The sequence below is a fragment of the Gracilinanus agilis genome, chromosome 2, assembly GCF_016433145.1.
Source record: "Gracilinanus agilis isolate LMUSP501 chromosome 2, AgileGrace, whole genome shotgun sequence".
Lineage (NCBI taxonomy): Eukaryota > Metazoa > Chordata > Mammalia > Didelphimorphia > Didelphidae > Gracilinanus > Gracilinanus agilis.
The window spans coordinates 644,412,636-644,433,235 of NC_058131.1; the positions used below are offsets into that span (position 1 = coordinate 644,412,636).

General features: G+C 42.2%; 1 protein-coding gene across 2 annotated transcripts in view; it reads left to right on the forward strand.

The window, feature by feature from the left end:
- PLCE1 (phospholipase C epsilon 1) overlaps positions 1–20,600 on the forward strand; it is a 298,156-nt gene that overhangs the window by 249,089 nt on the left and 28,467 nt on the right. For both annotated transcript variants that reach the window (XM_044665696.1, XM_044665697.1), the window contains 6 exons: positions 4,393–4,510; positions 10,434–10,565; positions 13,380–13,667; positions 17,791–17,954; positions 18,565–18,826; positions 19,483–19,601. In XM_044665696.1, coding sequence (XP_044521631.1) covers positions 4,393–4,510; positions 10,434–10,565; positions 13,380–13,667; positions 17,791–17,954; positions 18,565–18,826; positions 19,483–19,601 — 1,083 coding nt within the window. The remainder of the gene's footprint in view (positions 1–4,392; positions 4,511–10,433; positions 10,566–13,379; positions 13,668–17,790; positions 17,955–18,564; positions 18,827–19,482; positions 19,602–20,600) is intronic.

Sequence of the window (20,600 nt, forward strand, 5' to 3'; positions counted from 1 at the left end):
AGTCAGAAGAAGGGGCCTCAGGGCAGAGGAATCTTTCAGGGGGAGGTCATGGGGCAAAGGATGGAGAAAGGAAGCAAGAACTCCTCCAGGAGGGGAACGTCCCCTCCTCCCTTCCCTAGAGAGGAGCTGAACTTGGAGTTGCTCTCTGGGCGCCCACCAAAACTTCTAATGAAGCTGCTCCCTCCGGAGGTCCTCCCACATCCACTGGTGCGCATGTACCTGGGGACGGATCCCGAAGGTGCCTCCGACTTCTTCCCGTCCTCTCCTTGGACTGTGTTCTCATAAGCAGCCGGAGGTACAAGGCTGTTACTATTCAGGGGACTAAACCCGCGATCTGGACTCCCCCCATCACGTAAGCCTACTTTTGGAGCTGCTCCCTGAGCCCTTTCCTTCCCATGCCCTCACTGTGAGAAACAACCAATCAGATAGACTGCCGTGGGGTACCTCTATGGATTGTCTTCTTTGTTCCAGGAGCCTCGTGTTTCCAGAAGCCCCCTTGTGTCTTTTGAAGTCTGATCACCAAACTCTCAAACTTAGGAACTCTCTAAATTGAGGGTAAACATTCATACACACGTTCTTGCTGCTCCCGTCTCCTGAGCCAGAAAGATGTTTTTAGTTCTTCGTTCTCTAACTTGTGCTCCAAAAACAAACAGACAAAAGCAGCTCGGAACCTGTGGTCCAGAAATTCCCAAGAGGCACCCTGGAAATGTCGGCGTGGCTTACCCCGTTCTTCAGCTACAAGACCTAATGAGTGGCTTCTGGGAATGGGGCCCTGCTACAGATGGCTTCTGTGATGGTCGCTGTTCCGTCCCAAAGGAGAAAGGAAGCTAGTGAGATAGCCAGATGGCAGCTCCCTTCCATAAACCTTACCTAGGAGCATGCTCACATCCTGGGAGGAAGCAGGCTTTTGGGGTCTACAAAGCCTTGTCCCATGATCAGGACTTAATTGGAGAACTAACAGATTAATCTCCTGATCATATCCTACCCTTTACAGAGAGATTATTGACAACTTCAGTTAGAGCAATGCTAACTAATTGATGAGGTCAGAAGCCAGATTACAATAGGTTGTGAAATCAGAAGAGAGAAAAGTACAATGGGCTTCTTCTGGGAGTTTGTGAAAAACAAGTTAAGGATAGGGCGACAGTTTAAGTGGATGGTCGGGTCAAATAAAGGTTTTTTAAAGATGAGACATGGACATGCTTATAGGCAACATGTAAGGATACTTAAACAACTGCATCTTAAAAAAAAGAAATTGAATAATCCATCAGTGAGCTCCCTAAGAAAAAGATCCCCAGGGTCAGATGGATTACAATTCTACCAAACATTTAAAGAATAATTAATACCAATACTATACAAACTATTTGAAAAAAATAGATGAAGGAATCCTACCAAACTCCTTTTAGGCCACAAATAGGATGCTGATACCTAATCCAAGAAGAGCAAAAGCAGAGAAAGAAAACTATAGATCAATTTTCCTAATGAGTATTGATGCAAATTTTTTTTATAAAATACTAGCAAGGAGATTACAACAACATATCACAAGGATCATACACTATAACCAAGTGGGATTTATGCCAGGAATGTAGGTCCAGTTCAGTAGTAGGAAAACTATCAGCATAATTGACCATATTCATAGCAAAACCAACAGAAATCATATGACTTTCTCAATAAATGCAGAAAAAGCTGTTGATGAACTAAAACACCCATTCTTTATTAAACAACACTAGAAATCTCAGGAATAAGTGGCATTTTCCTTAAAATGATAAATAGCATCTATATAAAACCATCAGCAAACATGATCTATAATGGGGATAAGCTAGTCTTCCCAGTAGCATTAGGGATAAATTAAGGATGCCCATTAATACCAAGTTATTCAGTATTATACTAAAATGCTAGCTAAAGCAATAAGAGAAGAAAAAGAAATTAAAGGAATTGGAATAAGCAATGAGAAATAAAACTGTCAGTCTTTGTAGATAATATGATGGTATACTTGGAGATCATAGAGAATCAACTAAAAAGTTGTTAAGATAATTGACAATTTTAGAAAAATTGCAAGTTATAAAATAAACCCACATGAATCATTAGCATTTCTATGTATTGCCAAAGAAACCCTGCAGCAAGAGATAGAAAAAGAAATTCCATTTAAATTAACAGTAAATAATATAGAATACTTGGGAGTCTACCTGCCAAGACAAACAGAAATTTACACAATTACAAAACACCTTTCACACAAATAAAGTCAGATTTAATGATAATAAAAATATTAATTGCTCATGCGCAAGCTGAGCCAGTCTCATAAAAATGACAGCTCCATCTAAATTAATCTACTTATTCAGTGCCATACCAATCAAACCATGCAAAAATTATTTTATAGAGCTAGAAAAATAATAATATTCATCTGAAAGAACAAAAGGTAAAGAATATCAAAAGAATCAATTAAAAAAGTAAAGAAAGGTAGCCTGCCCATACCAGATCTCAAACTGTATTGCAAAGTGGTAATCATCAAAATAATTTGGTACTAGCTAAGATTGATGGATCCAGTGGAATAGATTAGGCATACAAACATAGCAATGACCATCATAATTTAGTGTTTGATAGATACAAAAAAATCAAAATTTAGGGACAAGACTCACTAACAAAAACTGTTGGGGAAAATGGAAAACAGTATGGCAGAAACTATACCAAGATATGGTCAAAATGGGTACATATTTAGACATAAAAGATGATACCATAAACAAATTATGATCATCAGATCTATGGGTAAGAGAAGAATTTATACCAAATAAGAGATATAGAATGTAAAATGGATGATTTTGATTGTATTATATTAAAAAAGGTTTTGCATAAACAAAACCAATGCAACCAAGGGAACTGAGGGGAGGAGGAATTTTATTGCAAATATCTCTGATAAAGGCCTCATTTCTCAAATATATAGAGAGCTGAGTCAAATTTATAATAATACAAAGCATTCCCCAGTTGATAAATGTCCAAGGGTTATGAACAGGCAGTTTTCAGATGAAGAAATCAGCCCATCTATTGTCATGAAAAAGTGCCCTAAATATACAGGGTGGTATGGGGACTAGAGAAATGCAAATTAAAACAACTCTGAGTGTTACTTCACACCAAGTATACTGGCTAATATGACAGGAAAGGAAAATAATTAAGTTTTGGAGGGGATGTGGGAAAATAGACAGTAGTGTACTGTTGGTGGAGTTGTAAACTGATCCAACCATTCTCAGTCCTTAGATGGAAGGAGCATGAGAGGAAGAGGTCTACAATGAAGGAAGGTCTTTGACAAGAAAATAGAGTTGGATTATAATTCAGATAAGAAAATTAGTAGTGGTATTAGGGATGTGGGATGAGTTTTCATTAGGCATATGAGTTTTCTTCTCACCAAGATTAGGCTTCCACATTCCAAGTGTCCTGTGCATGGCAGATGGTAGCATCAGTTCTCTTTCAGATATAAATAAAGAAAGGAAATTGGGTCTTTTACCCAATTTCTTTTACCAAAAGCTTTTCCTAGAGATGAGTTCCTGACAGCAAGAAATATGGTAGATCTGAGTTCTAGCCTCAGTTCTTGACGCAAAATTCTAGTGTTGGAGACTCATTTGTAATAGTTTTATATTTGTAACGTTAGGAGGCAGAGTGAATTGAATATTCAAAAAAGGATGTCAGTCTAAAATAGTGTTTTGACAATACCCCTGGCCAGACCCTTGAAAGAATTCTTGATGATACCATACTCTTACCCCTCCATAGATACCTACCTACTCTGTAAAAAAATGTAAGACACTCCATGTATCCAGTTACCTTACATGAATAGAGGCTTAATACTGTAGACTTGCTTATGATTGTCTGCTTAAAAAATCAAAATGACCCAGTTATTAGAAATTTTAATTACACAAGATAAACCACAGAGGGCAGCTGGGTGGCTCAGTGGATTGAGAGCCAGGCCTAGAGACTGGAGGTCCTAGGTTCAAGTCCGGCCTCGGACACTTCCAGCTGTGTGACCTTGGGCAAGTCACTTGACTCCTATTGCCCACCCTTACCACTCCTGGACCAAGGACGTTCCCTAGCCCGGATGAAAAAAGAGGAGGGTTGGGCGTGGGGCTAGCAACCCCACCCTGTAAAAACTACATCTGCTAAAGAAACTGCAACCTAAAGTAGAGGCAGCTGGGCTAGCTCAGTGGATTGAGAGCCAGGCCTAGAAACGAAAGGTCCTAGGTTCAAATCCGGGCTCAGACACTTCCCAGCTGGGTGACCCTGAGTGACTGTGTGACCCATTGCCTACTGGTTGTGGCCCTATGCTCCTAGAATGGAGTCCCAGGATAAAAAAAGAAAAAAACACCACAGAGTACTTTCAATGTAAAATACAATTACTTTATCATTTCATAGGTGTATGACATGGAACTGGGTGAAGAATTTTATCTCCCACAGAATAAAAAAGAAAGTAGACAAATAGCCCCAGAACTTTCTGACCTTGTCATCTACTGCCAAGCTGTAAAATTTCCAGGTAAGACTAATCACTAAAGATCAATTGTACTCCTTTAAGAAACGAAATTTTTAAACATTTATTCTTCTATTTCCGTCCTTATATGATTTGGCTTAATTGGGTTTCTCAATAAGCTTTCTATGAAGCTGTTTTTCCTTCCACTACCTCTTTATGTTTTATGAAATGACATTGTACTCATAATTTTCTATTATATTAATGTTCCCTTGGCTGTCATATTCTTCCACTTGGCAAGGAGATCAAGTTTTTCTGGCCAACATGGATTCTTCTTTCTTTTTAAACATTTAGCTTTTTTTTTTTTTTAATTTAGAGTTCTCCCTTCCAGCCTTTTCTCTCCATTGTGAAGGCAAGAAAGGTCATATCAATTACACATATGAAATCATGCAAAACATATTTCCAGATTAGCTGTGTTGCAAAAAATAAAGTGAAAAAATTATTCTTCACTCTCTCTGTTGGTTCTTTTTTCTGTAGGTGGATAGCATTTTTCATCCCAAGTCCTTCAGAATTGTCTTGGATATTGTTTTGATCAGGAAAGCTAAGTCATTCATAGTCGATCTTAGTATAATATTGCTAAATATTTCCAAATAAATGTTTTTTAAAAAAACAGATAGGTTCAGATTGGTAGGATTCACTTATGAATCCTTCTGGCCCTGGGATTTTTTTCTTAGGGAGGTCATCGATGGCTTGTTCAGTTTCTTTTTTAAGATGGAGTTATTTAAGTATTTTATTTCCTCTTTGGTTAATCTGGGTAGTTTATATTTATTGTTGTTTTCAGAGCTAGTTCTAGGGGTCTCTCCAAGGAGAGATGCAGCCCACAGCTCTCCCGACTCTTGCTCAGGTCTTTACTCAGAAAGAGTCCTCCCTCCCCAGCAGCCTCAACAGCTATTTCTCCTCTCTGCCTTGGAACTGGAACCAGGACCGCTGCTCCCTTGTGAGTGGCCACAAACATTCTCAAAGAATTGACTGTATTTAGACAACTGATTGGGAAACGATTCCCACTTTCCTTAAGTAGATTATAACTAAGTATGCTTTCATGATATAGATAGCATTCACTATATCCAGAGCTTTCTACTTCATTTCTTAAAGAAATTATTAATGCTATATAGCTATAAGACCTCTTTATAGTCTAAAAATTTTTGAACTCTCTCATTCTTCCAATGTATATTTCACCATCCTCCCCATATCCAATTTTGCATTGATATCACTGAGTATTGAAAAGCATGTTAATTTTAAAGGTCCTGTCAAATCTTTTTAATAATTCTCTACTTCTTCATCTTCTGCTTGTTTCCTGTATCTTAAAAATATAGCTACTCTGCAATATCCATCCCCCTTCCTTTTTCCTAAGAAATTTCTAGAATGTAGAACTTATCTTTTTCATCTCCCACTTTTCCACCACATGTTCCCTTTGCAATCAAGATTCTTCTTTTTTGATTCACTCAGCCTAAACTCAAAGGTTACCAATGACCAACCTATGCCTTCTTGGAACTCTTTCCTTGGCTTCCATGATATTTTGCTTTATTGTTTCTCCTTGCTTTTGTGACTGCTTCTTCTCTCTTTCCTTTACTGGTTTCTCTTCCACTTCCTAACTGGTTTCCCCAATGTCTCTGACATCTTCTGCTCCCATTCTTCCCTCTGGTTCACTTATCTGGTGAACTCATCATTCTTATGATTTCAGTTATCACCTCTATGCAAATGATTCCTAAGTATGAGTCAAGATGTCTCATTGCTGCCTACAGAATATCTCTGCTTGGCAGGGGCACTGAGGTGGTGCAATGGATAAAGTACAGGACTTGGAGTTATAAAAATATGAGTTTGAATATTGTCTTTGGTACTTACTAGCTCTGAAACCCTGAACAAATCAATTAAACTCTCAGCCTCAGATTCCTGCAAAATGTGATGATTAATAGTGCCTATTTTATAGAGTTATTGTGAGGATCATTTAGTTAGTATGTGTAAAGAACTTTGCAAATGTTAAAGAGCTATAAAAATGCTAACTATTAATAATATCATCATGTCTTGCTATGACCTCAAAATCATTATTACATAATAAATTAAATTTGTCATTTCTTCTGAACCCAGCTCTTCTTTAAATCTCATTTATGTCATTGGCCCTCTCCTCTTTCTCTTCTAGTCTGGCAAATTTCATTTGGTATCTTTGTTCCTCCTTCTTCACCTTTAACTAATCTGTCCCCGGGGCCTTTTTTTTCCTTCCTTAAAAAATCTCATTAATCAAAATAAAGTAACTAAAGTACTTTTTTCTTTATTCCCCCTTACCAGGCAGTCATCATTTCACATTTGGATATTATAACTCTTCTCCTTGGTGATCCTGACTCTGGTTTCTTTTCTATCATTAATATGACTTCAGCATAATCATCCTAAAACATTCGCCCACCTTGATAATCAAGAACTCCAATGGTTCCCTATTGTATATAATATTGAGTCTAAACTCTTTGACTTTCATATCCTCTATAAAATGGCCTTGTCCCATCTCTTCAACTCATTTACAACTAAACCCCAATATCTAGTCACTCTTGTTAGACAGGTGTCTGCACTATCCCCTACTAACAATTGCTCTTGCTTGCATGCCTTTCTTTGTGCTCTTCAGTCTAAGCTTCTGCCTATGTAAGGCTCATTCATCTTTAAGGCTCAGCTATCCTCAAAATGTTCTCTGCCTTCTCCAGACTTCTTTATCTGATCTCCTTCTATGATGATCTCCAAAAAACTTTATCATATATCCCTATTAGCAGAAACGATTTTGAGCATGTACCCCAAATATGTACATATTTATACATTTTTTCAAATACCATTATACTAATTATTATATAGATTAGAAAACTTGCATAAAATTAGAAATTTTTTAAAGGACAAAATAAAAATTAAATATTTGAGCCTACAGTCAATAGGGAGCCTCTAGAGTTTATTGAGAAGGGAAATGATATAATAAGGTCTTTAAGCAAATTTCTTTGTTAGCTATGTCGAGAATGGATTGGAAAAGAAAGACTTAATGGAGAGAGACTGATAATATTGCTGCCATCTCGGTGAGACCTAATACAGCTTAAACAAGAATGATAGCTATGTGAGTAGAGGGAAGAGGTCATTTATAAGAAATGTTGTTAAGGTAGGAATAGTAAAATTTAGGTCCTGATTGTGTGTGTGTGTGTGTGTGTGTGTGTTTGTGTATGTGAGAGAGAGAGACAGAGAGAGACAGAGAGAGACAGAGAGAGAGACAGAGAGAGAGACAGAGAGAGAGAGAGAGAGATGGAGACAGAGAGGGAGAAAGAGAGACAGAAACAGAGAGGGAGGCAGAAAGACAGACAGTGAGAAAAGTTAAGCATGACACCCAGGATTCAAGTCTGAGTAGCTAGGATATTGGCATCCCCAGCATAGGTAGTAAGGAAGTTCAGGAGGAGGATAGATAATACAAAGAGTTCCCCCCCATCATGCCCTCTCTATCTCCCTGAAAAAACAAAGGGTGGGCACAGGGCATTTGCCAGACCTAATCCAGGAGATGGGAGGAGGACAGCAGCTCTGCTGTGTCTATGTGCATGCCAGGGTTCCAGTGCCAGCGGAGGGGAAAAGAGCAGGGCGTATGGAGTGACAGTGAGTGAAGGGAGTGGCCTAGTGAGGCTGGAGACAGGCCTGTTACAGATGGATGGTGTGCTTATATCATCTTAAAGGAAATCACAGCTTATTCATTTTAAGTTCAGCCCATTGTGTTAGCATAAACATTGATTTTCTTGGAGCCCCGAAATCCTACAGCAGTCAAAGCCCTCCTTTGTTGGCAGGCTGATCATTTTTAACGATCATTTGACTCACAAGGATATGCTGTCAGGGCTGTAGGATCAAGGCTATGCCTTAGAGCTGATGAGCTGATTCATCTGAAAGAAGCAAAGTTAGCTGTTCCTCACGCTCATCTTCATGGTCTCATCTCACAGGTATCGTAGCTGGACAGATGAGCCAACTCCAGCCGCCAAGAGACTGCAGTCACCCTTGCAGCCTTGGGCATGGACTTTTGTTAGGAGACAGGGCCAGTGAAATGTTAGTCTTAAATGAAGAGACCCAGTAGTCGTTGAGAAGGATAGCAGTATACTCTTGGCAAATTTAAGGACGTTTCAACAATTAAGTTTGCAGAAAAGAGACCTGTGGCTTTGAATTCAAAGAGGAAGTGTGAATCATAGTGGTAACTCATTGTGGCTTACCAGGTAGCCACACCTGTGACCAAAAAAAGATTTCTTTGACATTCTAAAGTTGCTTTGCTCCTTTATTTTATGTATTAGAATATTATTAGTAATATTTTTTCTAAAAACCATATTTTTCTTTTAACATGTGCTCTAATCCAATTTGTTCTTTTCTTAAGTTGTATTTCCATTATAACAAAGCCAAAACTTTTCCTATAGATTGTCTCTAAATTTATAAACACATACTACAAGTTGGCAGGAAATTAAGAGTTGGCTCACAAAATTTTAACATTTACACAGTTTTAGGGAGAGTCTATTATGTAAAGTAACTTAAAAAAACTTTCACATTAATTAGAGAATTTGGTTAAATGTCATTTGTGCTATCTTCTAGAAAAGTTTTCTCTCAGGAAAAGTGACCTAAATTTAAGCATAAGTATTATGACAAAAAGAGACCTCCTGTCTAACAGCCTTAGTAACCTTTTAATAAATGGAATCATAAGTATAAGACCTTCTGTGTTAGTATATACAAATTTTCTAGCACACTGATGTAAAAAAAATGTGCCAAAAGAATTTCTGACAAACTAATCCCAATAAAACCAACATTATTGGTTCAAATCTTAGGTTTGCCACTTATTATCAGTTTGGCCTTAAATAAATTGCTTATAACTTTTGTGAAAAGAAGGCTGGCTTCATCAGATTCTACCTCCCCTTTCCTTTCCTCTTTCTACTTATTCTGTGCTCATACAATAATCCCTTCCCCACCCCCTCCCCACAGGAAAAACCACCCACCTCATTTTGGTTTTGCTATCATAAAACAAAACCAAAAACAAACTTATTCACATTGGGGAATTAATGGTACTCCCAAGTGTACTGCTCTAAGATATTTTTGTCCTAAAAGAGGACCATTTGAAGAGATTTAATTTTAAGGAATAGATTTCCATTGATGGAACTTTAGTGGAACTATTTTGGGGGCACAGATCTTCCCCAGGTTACCTCAAATAACCAGGAAGCATGTGTGTTTAAACCAGGTGTGTTTAACCTGACTAAGAAAAGGTTGGGGAAGAGAGATGATTTCATTTGAAGAAAGGAATTTGATTTGTTCTAGACCCAAAGGACAGAATTAGGAACGATGAGTAGGATTTGCAAAGAAGCAATTTTATGCTCAGTATAAGAAAAAACTTCTTAATAATTAGAGCTGTCCAAAAGTAGAATGGACTGTCCCTCACCCTAACCCTGAGGGGTCCTCCATCATGGATATCATCAAACAAAGGTTGGATGACCACTCATCAAGTTATCCTATAGAGATTCTAATTTGGGTCCAGGCCAGTCAAGGGCCCTTCTGAGTCTATTGATTGTGCCAAAAAAAGAGGTGGGGAGAGAGAGGTGGGAAAAGTAACATAAAATAATCCATTCATTGGGTAATGATCCCCCAAATAAAAGTTATCTGTATTTCTTTTCTCTATTAGACTATTGTTGGTACATTATTTTGATATTAACTTAAATAATATTTGTGACCATCCTATAATGACCATGTAGTTCCTTTCAATTATTTTTTAATCAAGGCAAAAGCTATTTTGTAATTGGCATCAATACTGTTATTAAGGTTGCTAAAAAGTTAAATGTCAGTAGGCTTTATACATATTACAAGGGAGTAACAGTCATTTAAAACAAACATTAGTAGTGATGGAAAATGTTGAGTTCCTTTGCTTGCAGTTTTTGGCTTATTTATTTTAATTTTATGGGAACAGGACTGTCAACTTTAAACCCATCTGGCTCTAGCAGAGGAAAAGAAAGGAAAAGCAGGAAGTCCATTTTTGGCAACAATCCGGGCAGATTAAGCCCTGGGGAGACAGCAGCATATGCCAAAACATCTGGAAAAAGTAAAGTCAACTTCTTACCAATATCTTTGCTTGATTCTGTATATTGATTGGATGGATCAAATGTTTTCCTGTTGGTAATCTTCATTTGAATGTTTAAATTGTTTTTTGTAATGAATGTTCATGCTACCTATTGTAACTGGGTAAATAATAAGCAAAAAAAAAAGTAAAATGATACTGACATTGCAAAGAACATAATTTTGTAGTTTTAGTTTCTTGAGTCATGACAATTTGCCAGAGATGTTTTAGCCATATTTCCTGAAAAATTTTTGTTTAAAGAAAAACTTAGTAGTTCTGTGAATTGTAATCCTCATTTCATGTGATCCCCCAACTATGACAATTTGAAAACTTTTGTCTGCTATTTTCATTCAACAGCAAATTAACCAATAAGCAGACTCTTAAATTGTATTTTGGTACTTTTTAGTAACATGCCAGATTTTGTCCAAATTGGACAGTTTCTTCAGTTTATTTCAAACAACAAGTGTTTAACAGAGGAAAAAAACCTAAATGCTAGGCATTTTGTGCCATTTGGTTAAAAAAACAACTTCAGTTTTTTAGAACTTGTTGGAATTATTCTAAATTTCCTACCAGAGTAAAAAATTGTTTCATAAAGTAAAAGGAACATTCTATTTTGTCAGCATAATTACTTATTCTGTAACAACAAAGACCTCCTTTACCTTATGACCTCCATTTTTCTTTGATCAGAAAGTCCCTAGACTTAGTTCATTTGTATCTGTACTGCTTAATACTTTCCCTCTTGTTCTTAGTTGCTTTGTTGTTGTTTGGTCATGTCTAACTCTTCATTTGGGGATTTCTTGGCAAAGATACTGGAGTGGTTTGCCATTTCCTTCTCTAGCTCAGAAAACTGAGGCAAACAGGGTTAAGGGGCTTGCCCAAGATCACAACTAATATCTGAGTCCAGATTTGAACTCAGGAAGTTAAGTTTCCAGGCCACTCTTTCCACACTGTACCACATAACTACCCCTTTTTACCAACTTGCTTAATCCCATGGAAGAGAACACAATCATTTTTCATTTCTGCTTTCCTGTTCCTTATAAGCAATTTGTGGTCCTTTTTTTAGAGGATTTTGCTTCAATGTCTTTAATACTTTGAAAATTCTGACATTTCTAAAGAGCATGAGCTCTTCTCTCCTTTTCTGCTCTCTGCCTCCCCCAGTGAATTTCATGAGTAGTCATTGATCAGAAATATATATTGATATATATCATTACCCCTGAATATACCAATATATATCTCATTATCCCTGAATGATGAGTCTTTCCAAATTCAGCAAGTCTGTCACTACATCTTTTCAGTTTGGTAAGCCCTCCCAAAGCTCACATTCCTAAAAGAACCCAGTTTACTGCCACACCATAACTAGGTATTAGAGTAGAACTATAGTGGAAGTTACTACAAATACTGCAGGAAAACTTGTAGGAAACTGTGACAATAGACAAGTCTACTAGACAAATCACCAGGGTTAAAAAAATAAAATCTTTTGTGAGGGTCTTGAGTATGCCTCCTTCATTCATAGGATTTGATTTGTCATGTAGGTAGGTAGTCTATCCTCAATGGTTGACTATTGGCATTATATTATATCATGTCATATAAAAGGGAATAGGTAGATAGGCCAGAGTCTGGACAGAGATCCGCACAGAGCTGAACCAGCGCTAGAAGAGGAAGCTGTGCAGTGGCTATCACCTTTAACTGTGTTAAGCTGTCCAAGTTTATCCTTTGGGCATATCCTCTCTACATGTAAGGGCCTAAAATAATCATAGAAAATGAAGAGTAGTCTCGCAGTTAATCTCACTCTTGGGAACTCAAACCTCATGCTTTCTTGGTGTACTTTTCCTTGGGAACTATCCTTTTTTCCAGATCTTGTCCTCATTTAATCTACCATGTCTTTCTGGGATGAAATAGGGCCTCCGGGTTTCCGAGTGAGGTTGATTTGTCTTAGCACCATGGCTAGAATAGGATTCCCTCACCTTAGCATGGCGGGGATTCTGGGGCTCCCGTCTTCCTCCACAATAAGTCTTCAAATCTGCGAGAATTTCAGCACAAACCTTCCTCCTGAGTGATCTTACTGACCGGTGACCCGTCTTTGCCCTCATGTCCTTAGATTTCAAAAGACCTTCTCTAAGGGGCTCTTGCCATCTTCCCCCAGGCCTCAGGCATCCTGCCCTTTTAAAGGGGTCTCTGCCCTCTTGAAGAGACACCCCCCCCCCCCCCAGTGTGTCTACCCGTCTCTGCCCATGCCTTGGGCTCTGTTTCCAGGATCCCTGCCCTGCGCTCTTAGACCCTCTCAGGGCCTAACCGACTTTCCCCACCTCCAGGGAATCCTCCTCTTCTGAGCTCCTTGGCATAGCAGAAAGAAGGGAGATGCCCGTATTCCCGGTGTTCCGAGGCTTCCAAAAGACCCCTCTCCCTTCCTCAGAGTCCTTAGTGTCCCCCCTGGGAGCGCTGGCGCCGGAGGCCCGAGCCTGGCAGGACTTCACGAATGTTCTCCTCTTGCCCCTCCCGCCTCTACTTACCTCCCTTTCCCAGAAGAATAAACCCCAGTTTCTCTTCCTCGCCTAAGGGGACAGATCACTAGAATTCAGGTACACACACTCTACCTTCCACTTTCTAAACGGAGCATTTCAGCCCTCAGGCAGACAGGGTTGATGGCGGCACAGTACCAGGCTGTATCCCTTGAGGAGAAGCCCGCCAGCTCATGTGAGCCTGGGATCGAGCTTAGAGGGAGAATGTCACCGGCTCTTTGGAACGCGTTCTTTGGGGTACGTGTTTAAAGCGTGTGCTTCTGATTGTTGGGGGGTTTAGGTTCCGTGGATGGGCCGCGGCAGCCCTGGGAAGAAGTGTGTCCTCTCAACACCACGCCGTCCCTCAGCGCCCTCATTCGGACCCCGAAATGCTACCACATCTCCTCCCTGAACGAGAACGCGGCCAAGCGCCTCTGTCGGCGCTACTCTCAGAAGCTGATCCAGCACACCGCCTGCCAGCTGCTCCGGACATACCCTGCGGCCACGCGCATCGACTCGTCCAACCCCAGCCCGCTCCTGTTCTGGCTGCACGGCATCCAGCTGGTGGCGCTCAACTACCAAACGGACGGTAAGAAGACCAGGCGGCGGCTAGGGGGCGGATGACTTCCTGCTTCCGGGATTCGTGGGTGAAAAGAGGAAGTCAAGCTGAGAACACGAGGGCCCGGATTGAGCGGAGGGCGCTGGCTTGCGCGGGGCTCTGGGTCCTGCACCTCCTGCGTTTCCCCCGGCTCCCCCTCCGCACCTCCACTTCACAGGATCCCTCCTTTCCTGCAAACCTCAGCTGAAGCGGCTTTTCCCTGAAGGTGGCCGATTCCCCGCCCGAGCGAGGACCCTCGCCTCAAAACTCTGCTCCTGCCTGTGGAACAGGGACTGCCCCACCCCCATCCCAACCCCCGCGCCTCTCTATCCCCAGCAATGGGCCCAGCGCCGACCCTAAGTGCATCATCCAAGTATGTTGAGGCCTTGATTCAATGGTGGGCGGACACTGGCTCATAGCAGAAAGAAGGCCTATTTTGAAGAACTCTTTGGTGTTCAGTTTAAATGTGATGATAGAATCAAAGAGAAATGATAGAATCTTGGAAAGGCCCCCAGTAATCATCAGGTTCTGATCCTTCTTGGAGAAAGACTTCTCCCTAAGAGAGAGAGAGAGAGCTTGGGAGAGACAGACAGACAGACACATGATCAGGAGTGTCCAGCCATCCTGGCCCCTTGGGAAGGAAACCTTGCCTTTCTGGAGCACCGTGCCGGGTATTGATCAGGTTCCCCAATTGATTTCCTCTTTGCCTGGAGGCCTGCACTATACTCCAGGGGCATCATTGAGTCTTCAGTGTCCTGGGCAGGGACTCTCCAGCTCCTCCTCCTCTGACCCTGAGGTCTCTGGTGTGGCACCATCACTCTTGGGAGAGCAAGTATCTTGTTCCCAAGCAAACTCTTACTATCAAGTCTCTCTTCCCCACTGTCTCCATGAACTTAAAATACACACACAAATACATATATATGCATGCTTAGGGGCACATGTAAGTGCACATGGAGTAATTTAATTGTATTCCTCCTTTGCTTTTATCATATTCTGTCTAGTGTCACCTTTATTTATTGGATCACAGGCCCTTTGAGGCCAGGGACTTCCTTACTGTCCCTCTTTATAGGCCCAAGGCCCAGCACAGTGCATTCCACACAACTTGCACTTCGATGTTTGTTGGCTAAATTGAATCAGAACAAATTTAGAAGTTTCTCTGTTGCACAGTTCCAGAACCTACGCCCATTCTGGCTAGTCTCTCACCTACACTTTGTCCTGTCCAAGAGGTTGGGGAAGAGATATGTATCCCAGCCTCATTGTTTGGGCTGAGCATTGAGCCTCAGGGTGTCAGATGTGGGAAGCCCTTCAGAGGAATGGAGGGCAGCCCCTTTGTTTTACAAAGGAGGAGGACCTCAATAATCTTGTAGGAAAGAGTATTACTCCTAGAGCAGCAGGTTGCCTGATTGGGAAGGAGTGGAAAGAACAGTGAATTGGGAGTCAGAAGAGCTGGGGTGCATTCCCATTCTGCTGCTCCCTGGGGGGATAGCCCACAAGTTGCCTAACATCTCTGGGCCTCCTTTTTGGGATCATGAGATTGTTGCAAAGATCAAATTAGATAAAAAGGTTTACTTTAAAGTGCTCTTATTTTCATCCACGAATTCTTAGAAAGGTCAGGTGTGAAGGAGTATCCCCAGACACAGCCACTCCCAAAAAAACACAATTTTTAGAGGGGTTGTGGTTAGGAGGTATAATCCAGGCTCCCCAAAAAGGATGCCAACCTTAGGAGAGAGGAACTCTTCATAAAAATGAGGTCACAGAGCAGCTGGGTGGCTCAGTGGATGGAAGGCCAGGCCTAGAGATGGGAGGTCCTGGGTTCAAATCTGGCCTCAGACACTTCCTAGTGGTGTGACCCTGGGCAAGTCACTTAACCCCCATTGCCAAGTCTTTACCACTCCTGTGCCTTAGAACCAATACACAGTAGTGATTCTAAGACCAAAGATAAAGGTTATTAAAAAAAAAATGAGGTGACAGTTTGCTCATCTGCAAAGTAGGGTAGATAATAATAGCCCCCACCTCCTGGGGATTTGTGAGGGTCAGAGAAATAATGAGTCTAAAGTACTTTATAAATGTTAGCTCTTATTGTGATAATCCTACTTTAGGGAAGGTTTATTAAGGCTTTATTACATGCATTGTCTCATTTGTCTCTTACTACCCAGAGAGGGGCTTGTTTGTATTATCTCCATTTTATAGTTGAGGAACCTAAAATCATCATCATTAATGGCAATGGTCACTTCCTGTTGTGTTTTGTTTGGGGAGATGGGGGAGAACATCCAACAGCTCAGCCCTATACATACGAATACAACACATTCAGAAGTTTTGTTCCATTTGGCAATGTACTTCCTCAACTTGCCTTCATAAGAGGTAGCATACATTAGAAATTCATCCTGAACGTAGGTGGAAAATGTCAGAGGGAACATTGGTCAAGTGTGGCTCATAAACCTTCTGTTCTCTTGTGCAATCATTTACATAGACAAACCTGAACCATAAAAGAAGCATTTAAGTCTGTGAGAGGCTCAATAATCATGAAAGAATAACCAAACAGCCCATCAAACAATATTGTCAATTAAGTTGGGCCATAAAAGCCCAAGAGAAGCCACAAGAATGCCAGAAGCTCGTGACTGAGGGGATTGTGTAGTTAATGTGAATCATGTGTGATTGCACCTCTTTTTAAAAATTTAACCAAAAATAAAAGTATTTTAATACTGCTCTATCAGTCCATACATTGCAATGGGGAGCTTAAGCAAATATATGGGATTTTAAAATTATCATCCGGCTTTTTCTTAGGCATATTTTAATGATACAGATGAAACATCATACATTGGATTATTTGTGTAATTAAATGTCTGGAGTAAGAAAGGTAGTTAGAGCTGCAACTATGAAATTAAATATGACAATAAAAGCAACAGATCTATGTTAAGTACACAAAAAAAAGATTCAGAAGGGGTCGTGGAAATGAGCAAAAACACATTTTTTGTTGCAAATACACTTGGTTTTGCAGTTAATATTGAATTATAATAATAATAACGTTCTTGTTGTTGAGTCGTGTCTGACTTTTCGTCCTATGAACTATCATATGCCAATACTTTGGCAAAAACACTGGAGTGGTCTACCATTTTCTTTTACAGAGGATCAAGACAAACAGAAGTTAAGTGAATTGCCCAGGGTCACCCAGCTAGTAAGTGTTTGAGGTCAGATTTGAAATCATGTCTTCCTGATTCCAGGCCCAATGGTTTATCCACCTAGCTGCCTAATAAGAACAATAGTAAACATCGAATATTTATAGAGCGCTTACTGTGTACCAGGTACTGTGCCAAGTGCTTTGTAAATATTATGTGTTCTCACAACTCTAGAAAGTAATGCTATGCTTATCCTCATTTTACCAATGAGGAAACTGAGGCAGACAAGTTAAGTGTCTTGCCCAGGGTCACCCAGCTATTCAGTGTCAAGGGCTAGATTTTGAACTCAGGTCTTCCTGATTGTAGGCCCAGCATTCTATCCACTGTTCCAGTCAGTACCTAGCTGACTTCTAAGTAGATTATGGGTATTTGTGGATCATAACATACAGTCTGATATTTTTTTTTAAATGTTCTTTATATGCAATATTTGAATATTGGGCCTGCTAGTAGAAGTTAACTTAAAATTAATTTAAAAGCAGTAAGGAAACCTGTTATTCTTTCCTACAATTCAGGATGTTGCAAGATTAAGCCCAAGTGACAATTCCACTGTGGGTAAAAAATGGGAAGGTGCTTCACTTCTTCACTGACCCAAAGTGTTGCTTCGCATGATACGCACTGCTTCATTGTTTTTAGTCTCAGAAACAATCGTGCAGAAGACAACGCTGTTTTAGACATGAAAGTAAGACCAGAGGGCCATTGTACCGCACCCAGCATCACTCAGTTGCTTCCACAAAACCAAAGTATTTGGCCAAGCAGCATGGCAGGAAGGCTGAGCTCCACAAAATGTTATTGGTGGCCACGTGAAGGGAATCTCTCCGCCATCGGCCTTTGTGGTTTTAATGTTAGACTGTCACCCCCGAAGCTGGGCTGGGCTGGCCTCGAGGCCTGACGGACTTCTGTACTCTTTTGTTAGTGACTTCATTTCTTTTATCTTGTAGATCTCCCCTTACATTTAAACGCGGCCATGTTTGAAGCTAATGGTGGATGTGGTTATGTTTTGAAACCCCCCGTCCTGTGGGACAAGAACTGTGCTATGTACCAGCAGTTTTCCCCATTGGAAAGAGATCTGGAAAGTATGGCACCTGCTCTCTATTCTTTAACTGTACGTATTCCTGTTAATACAAGTTACAATTTTAAATCCTCTTTTAAAGACTTTAAGGGAAATTTCTCGTCCAAGGCCTTTGGTTTGTCAGGTTTATCTTCCAAAGAGGACTTTAGAACCCTGATAGCAAGTAGAATTCTTTGGTTAGGAAAGAGAATTGTACAGACTGTTCATAGGCTGTTGGGGATCCTTTTTTGTTACCGCTGGGGGCTTGTATGGGTTCCGGTGTACCTTTTTACTCAAATCTACCTAGACATGGGCTATTTTCGGAGACTTCCCATGAAGCTTGGGGGAGGCAGTAGGAACCCCCAAAGACTAATTTTTTTTTCCAGTCAAACTAAACCCAGTTCCAACAAACTCCAGTCTGAGACTCCTCAGCCTCCACCCTGGGGAGGAAACGGATGGGGTCCCACCAGGGGAGTCAGATGTAGCCTCGACGAACACTAGAGGAGGAGCTTCTGGTGGGGAAGCCTAACAGGCTAATAAGGAAACCTCAACCCACACAAGGGCTCGCTTTCTTCCCATTCCAATGCAGACTCCGATTGGGGGGGGGGGGCTTCGTTTGGGGTCTTTCTAACCATTCCTGACTTCGATCCTTCTCTTTACTCAGGTCGTCTCTGGTCAGAATGTCTGTCCTGGAAACAGCACCGGCAGTCCGTGTATTGAAATCGATGTCCTGGGAATGCCACTGGATAGCTGCCATTTCCGCACTAAACCCATTCATCGGAATACTCTGAATCCCATGTGGAATGAGCAGTTTCTTTTCCGAGCTTATTTGGAAGATCTCATATTTCTTCGTTTTGCAGTTGTTGAAAACAACAGTTCAGCTGTCACGGCTCAAAGAATCATTCCACTCAAGGCTTTAAAAAGAGGTAGAAGGAAATCTCATTTGTTTCAGCATTAACTGAGCACCCCTCCAAGATCTGCCATATCTGTTACAGTGTGGCCTTTCTCACCCATGGAGGGGAGGGGAGGGCCATGGATGGAGCATCCCCCATTCCCCTTCTCCCCCTTCCACCTCTCGGGAAGGGTGGTAGGACCCGAGGGAGGGTCGTTAAGCTACTCCTGAAGGCCCAGCCAGTGCTGGACGCAGGCTTTGAGGCTAGCAATAACTTCAGGTAGGGACTTAGGAGGAGCCCCGAAAACGAAGCCAGGCCCGGCACTGGCGGGGTCCAGCGGGGCCTTTGGGGCGAGCGTGCACAGACCACAAGACCTTTAAAGCACTTTTTGGTTTTTTTCCACTTTTTAATTTTTTCTTTGAGAATATTAAGAATTTTTGAAGGCGTATTAATTCCTTTTGGTAGCAAAGGCTCATGAATTAATCACTAGTGCATGACACTAGATAGTAGCTGAATGACTAACTGACACCCAGCAAAAACACACATCTTCTCGGCCTGGCTAAGGGAAGAACCGACTTCTCCTGTCGAGGACCAAGGCTGGTTCCGGGGGGTCCCGCTTTGGGAAAGTTGGCTCGGAGCAAGAATAAATGTCTGGCGGGTGAGTTTTACCCGGTTGGGTGTCGTTTCAGGGTATCGGCATCTTCAGCTGCGAAACCTCCATAACGAAGTCATGGAAATCTCTAGCTTGTTCCTAAACAGCAGGAGGATGGAAGAGACCTGGAGCGGTGGCGCAGCGGCGGCGTCTCTGGTAACTAAGCGGAGCTGGGAAGGCCGAGACATGCCTGCCTGCGGCCCTGAGAGCGTCCTAGCGAGCAGTTAGAGTCCCTGCTCCGGGCCCTCCTTACCTGGCTTCTCTCCTTAGATCTTCACCCCCCTACAAGGGAGATGCCCAGATGATCCTTGTTTGACAAGTGGGGAAACGGAGGCAAACGAAGGCCTAGTGACTTGCCGGGGTCACACAGCTAGAAAGCATCTGAGGCCGGTTTGCACTCGGGTCTGCCCCAGGCCAGGCCAGGCTCTATCCCCTGCACCCCCCGCCACAGGTCTCAGCTGGGACACCAGCTAACGCCGGCCTTGGGGTCTCCCTCTCCACCCAGAAGGCATTACTGGCCTCGAGGAGCCCCGGGGTCTAAGCATTCTAGAAAGGCTCCGGGGCCCTTGCTGAGGCCCCGCGGGGGAGCCGGGAAGGACTCGACGGCCAGAAGCCGCCCGCCCGGCTGAGACTCATCGGCTGAGGCAAAGGAAGCTCCTCTTCCTTCCCTCCTCCGGGTCCTCCTGACCCTTGTTCTCTGGGTCCGGGGCCTCCCCTTCCTTTCTAAAAAGCAGATTCCCTCATTCGCTGAGTTATTGATTCTGTCCACACGGATTAAGGGCCTCCTCTGGGTGAGCACGCAGGGAGGCAGGGCGGCCTCCCCCGGCCTCTCTCTGTAAAAGTGCCCCCAGCACCACTGGGAGGCTCCTCTAGAAGCAAGCTGTCAGAGGCCTCCCAGGCTTGGGATGAGGGAAGAGGCCTGAGAGCCTCCGAGAAGCCTGGTGGGGGATTCCCCTCCGGCTCTGGCCGCTCCCATTGCCTTCCAGGCGAAGCCCTAACAGCGTCTGCTCTAGGGGGGCTAGTGTGGAACCCGCACAAGGCAGAAGATGCCCTCCGGCTTCCCTGTCCAGGCTGACCCAGCAGCCCCGGCTGCACGGGATGCCGCCTCCCCCTTGGAGCGTGGCTTGATTCTCTGGCGGGAGGGCCTTGGAGAAG